Source organism: Clupea harengus, chromosome 17 (genome assembly GCF_900700415.2).
Source record: "Clupea harengus chromosome 17, Ch_v2.0.2, whole genome shotgun sequence".
In the NCBI taxonomy this organism is placed as follows: Eukaryota; Metazoa; Chordata; class Actinopteri; order Clupeiformes; family Clupeidae; genus Clupea; species Clupea harengus.
In genome coordinates, this window is record NC_045168.1 from 10,809,861 (window position 1) to 10,812,360 (window position 2,500).

At 47.9% G+C, this 2,500-nt stretch overlaps 1 protein-coding gene across 2 annotated transcripts in view; it reads right to left on the reverse strand.

The window, feature by feature from the left end:
* The window catches only part of LOC105889255 (guanine nucleotide exchange factor VAV3), a 77,147-nt gene that overhangs the window by 24,002 nt on the left and 50,645 nt on the right, over positions 1-2,500 (reverse strand). For both annotated transcript variants that reach the window (XM_031584365.2, XM_031584366.2), the window contains exon 17: positions 2,326-2,420. In XM_031584365.2, coding sequence (XP_031440225.1) covers positions 2,326-2,420 — 95 coding nt within the window. The remainder of the gene's footprint in view (positions 1-2,325; positions 2,421-2,500) is intronic.

A 2,500-nucleotide genomic window follows, 5' to 3' on the forward strand; every position in this document is an offset into this window, starting at 1 on the left:
GACGACTGAGCCCGCCTACAGCTAACTAGCCCGCACTGAACTTTGTCCCATTACACAAAGGTGCACTTTCAAGAGAACGAAAGAGGGTTGCAAGGAAGGGAGAAGAAGAGAGAGAGAGAGAGAGAGAGAGAGAGAGAGAGAGCGAGAGAGAGAGAAAGAGAGATGAAAACAAAAATAGAGTGAGAGAAGAGGAAAATAGAGTTAGTGAGAAAGAAGTACACCGTAAATAACGATAGCGGTAGACCGGTGATTTTCATGGGAAAACCACTGTAAAAGCATAATCAGCACATGGATGTAATCTGACTTATCCTAACTGACTAATTGGATGATTTTGTAGGTTTAGAAATGGATTCTGGACAGACTATCCACTCTCATCACCATCAATGCAGTTTGAACATAAATGTTTGTCTTAATGAGTAAGATAAATACGGTACAACATTTGAATTAGCAGGAAAACTAATTTAAGAACCCATAACTGTGGTAAATTTGTAATTTTTTTGTAAAATAATGCATCTATGTAAAAAAAGGGCTGTTTATGGTGCTATACGGTCATGTGTTATTGCTATGAGACGGTGTGTAAGATGACGTTGAGTTTGTGAAGAGGGTTTGGGTTTTGACTGAACGAGTCGCTGCCACCTCCCAGCAGCCCCCTGTGTTCTCGCAGTAATCAGGCCCATGCAGCTGTGGCCAGCTGTGCCCAGGTGTGTCCAGCTGTTTCACTCCTGCAGCGATGCCACCTTCTTCTTCCAGTCTGGCCAAAGCCAACGGGCACAGGCATCTGTGCCTGCTTACGCACAAATGCACACACCAACATGTACAACCACACACACACACACACACACACTCACACACACACACACACACACACACACACACACAAATACATTCCTGGCAGTCCAATGCCAACAAGAACAGGCATCTGTTACCCACTCACACACACACACACACACACCACACACACACACACACACACACACACACACACACACACACACACACACAGGCATACACAGAAAAGCAAACACTGATAAGCACGCTCAGACACACAGAGCAAACTGAGTGCAGACATCTATGTGCCATCATGCACTGCACACACACACACACACACACTCACACACGGACACACTCACACATGGACACGCACACGCACACGCACACACACACCCACACACACACACACACACACACACACACAAACACTCTGCATTCACACTGACAAATATGGTACGCTTCTAGATCAGGGCATGAGCAAAAGGCCACAACAAACAAAATGCTTACAAACAATAAATAACAAACAATACAAATATTCATGCACACTTACACACACACACACACACACACACACACACACACACACACACACACACACACACACACACCAATACGCTTGCATGCACCCTTCACCACCCCCACTCCCCCGCCCTCACACACACATACACACACATACACACATACTGTACACGCACAGACACATTCACACACTTACATACCGGTTGACATGCACCCTTCACCCACACACCCCTATACACACATGCAGATACACACACCCACACTCACACACCCACACCCACACACAAGTCAAACTGTGTGACAAGCTCGCTGGGCCTGTTTGCTATTCTCTGAGCAGCACCCTCACGGCTTTGGCCTGCCATACACCCGCGCCGCCTCAGTGTTGCTGTCTGAGAGGCAGCCCCAAGCCCTGCTGGAGTACACACACACACACACACCCACACACCCCACCTCCAGTGTAAACACGACTGCAGTCCGCTCCGCACCGCCCTCTCACGCACCACACACTCACACTTCACGCAGTGCTCTGACACACTTTATTTTGTCATTTTGGGGCTTTAAAACAGGCTACATAAAACTTCTAAACCCCCTCTGAAAAAGTGTGCATGAGCCTGAATGATGAATGGTTTTCAGAGGGTGCGTGCCGGTCGTAAATTTACCTTAAAATACCTGAAGACAAATTACGTTCTTTGCCTATTAGTCAGATGTAAAATGAGGCTGCTATATTTGCACCCTTCAGGTGTGCTGTCTGCTTGTGTGTTTGTTTGTGTGTGTGTGCACGCATGAGTGCCTGCATGTGCGAGTGGGATTGGGACATAGCAGTGTCTACAGGCGAGCACACATACATGCATGCACGCAAACAGATACAGAAACATGCACACGCAAGCACACAGTGAGAATATGGTGCCATGCACAAACACACAGGCACGTACGCACACAGCAGTTATAGAGTTATAGAGCTGTACAGATAAGCACGTGCACACACACACACACACACACACACACACACACACACACACACGTGTGGCTGCTCACCTGGGTTTTTCCCACAGATGTCCAGCCTGCCCAGACACTCCTTATGGGCTCCTGCTCCACACTTACTGCACTGATAACCCTGATAAAAGATGCCCCTGCCGGAGAGAGAGAACAGCATCAGCCACAGCTCACAGTTGTGTACACACACACACACACACACACACACACGCTCCCC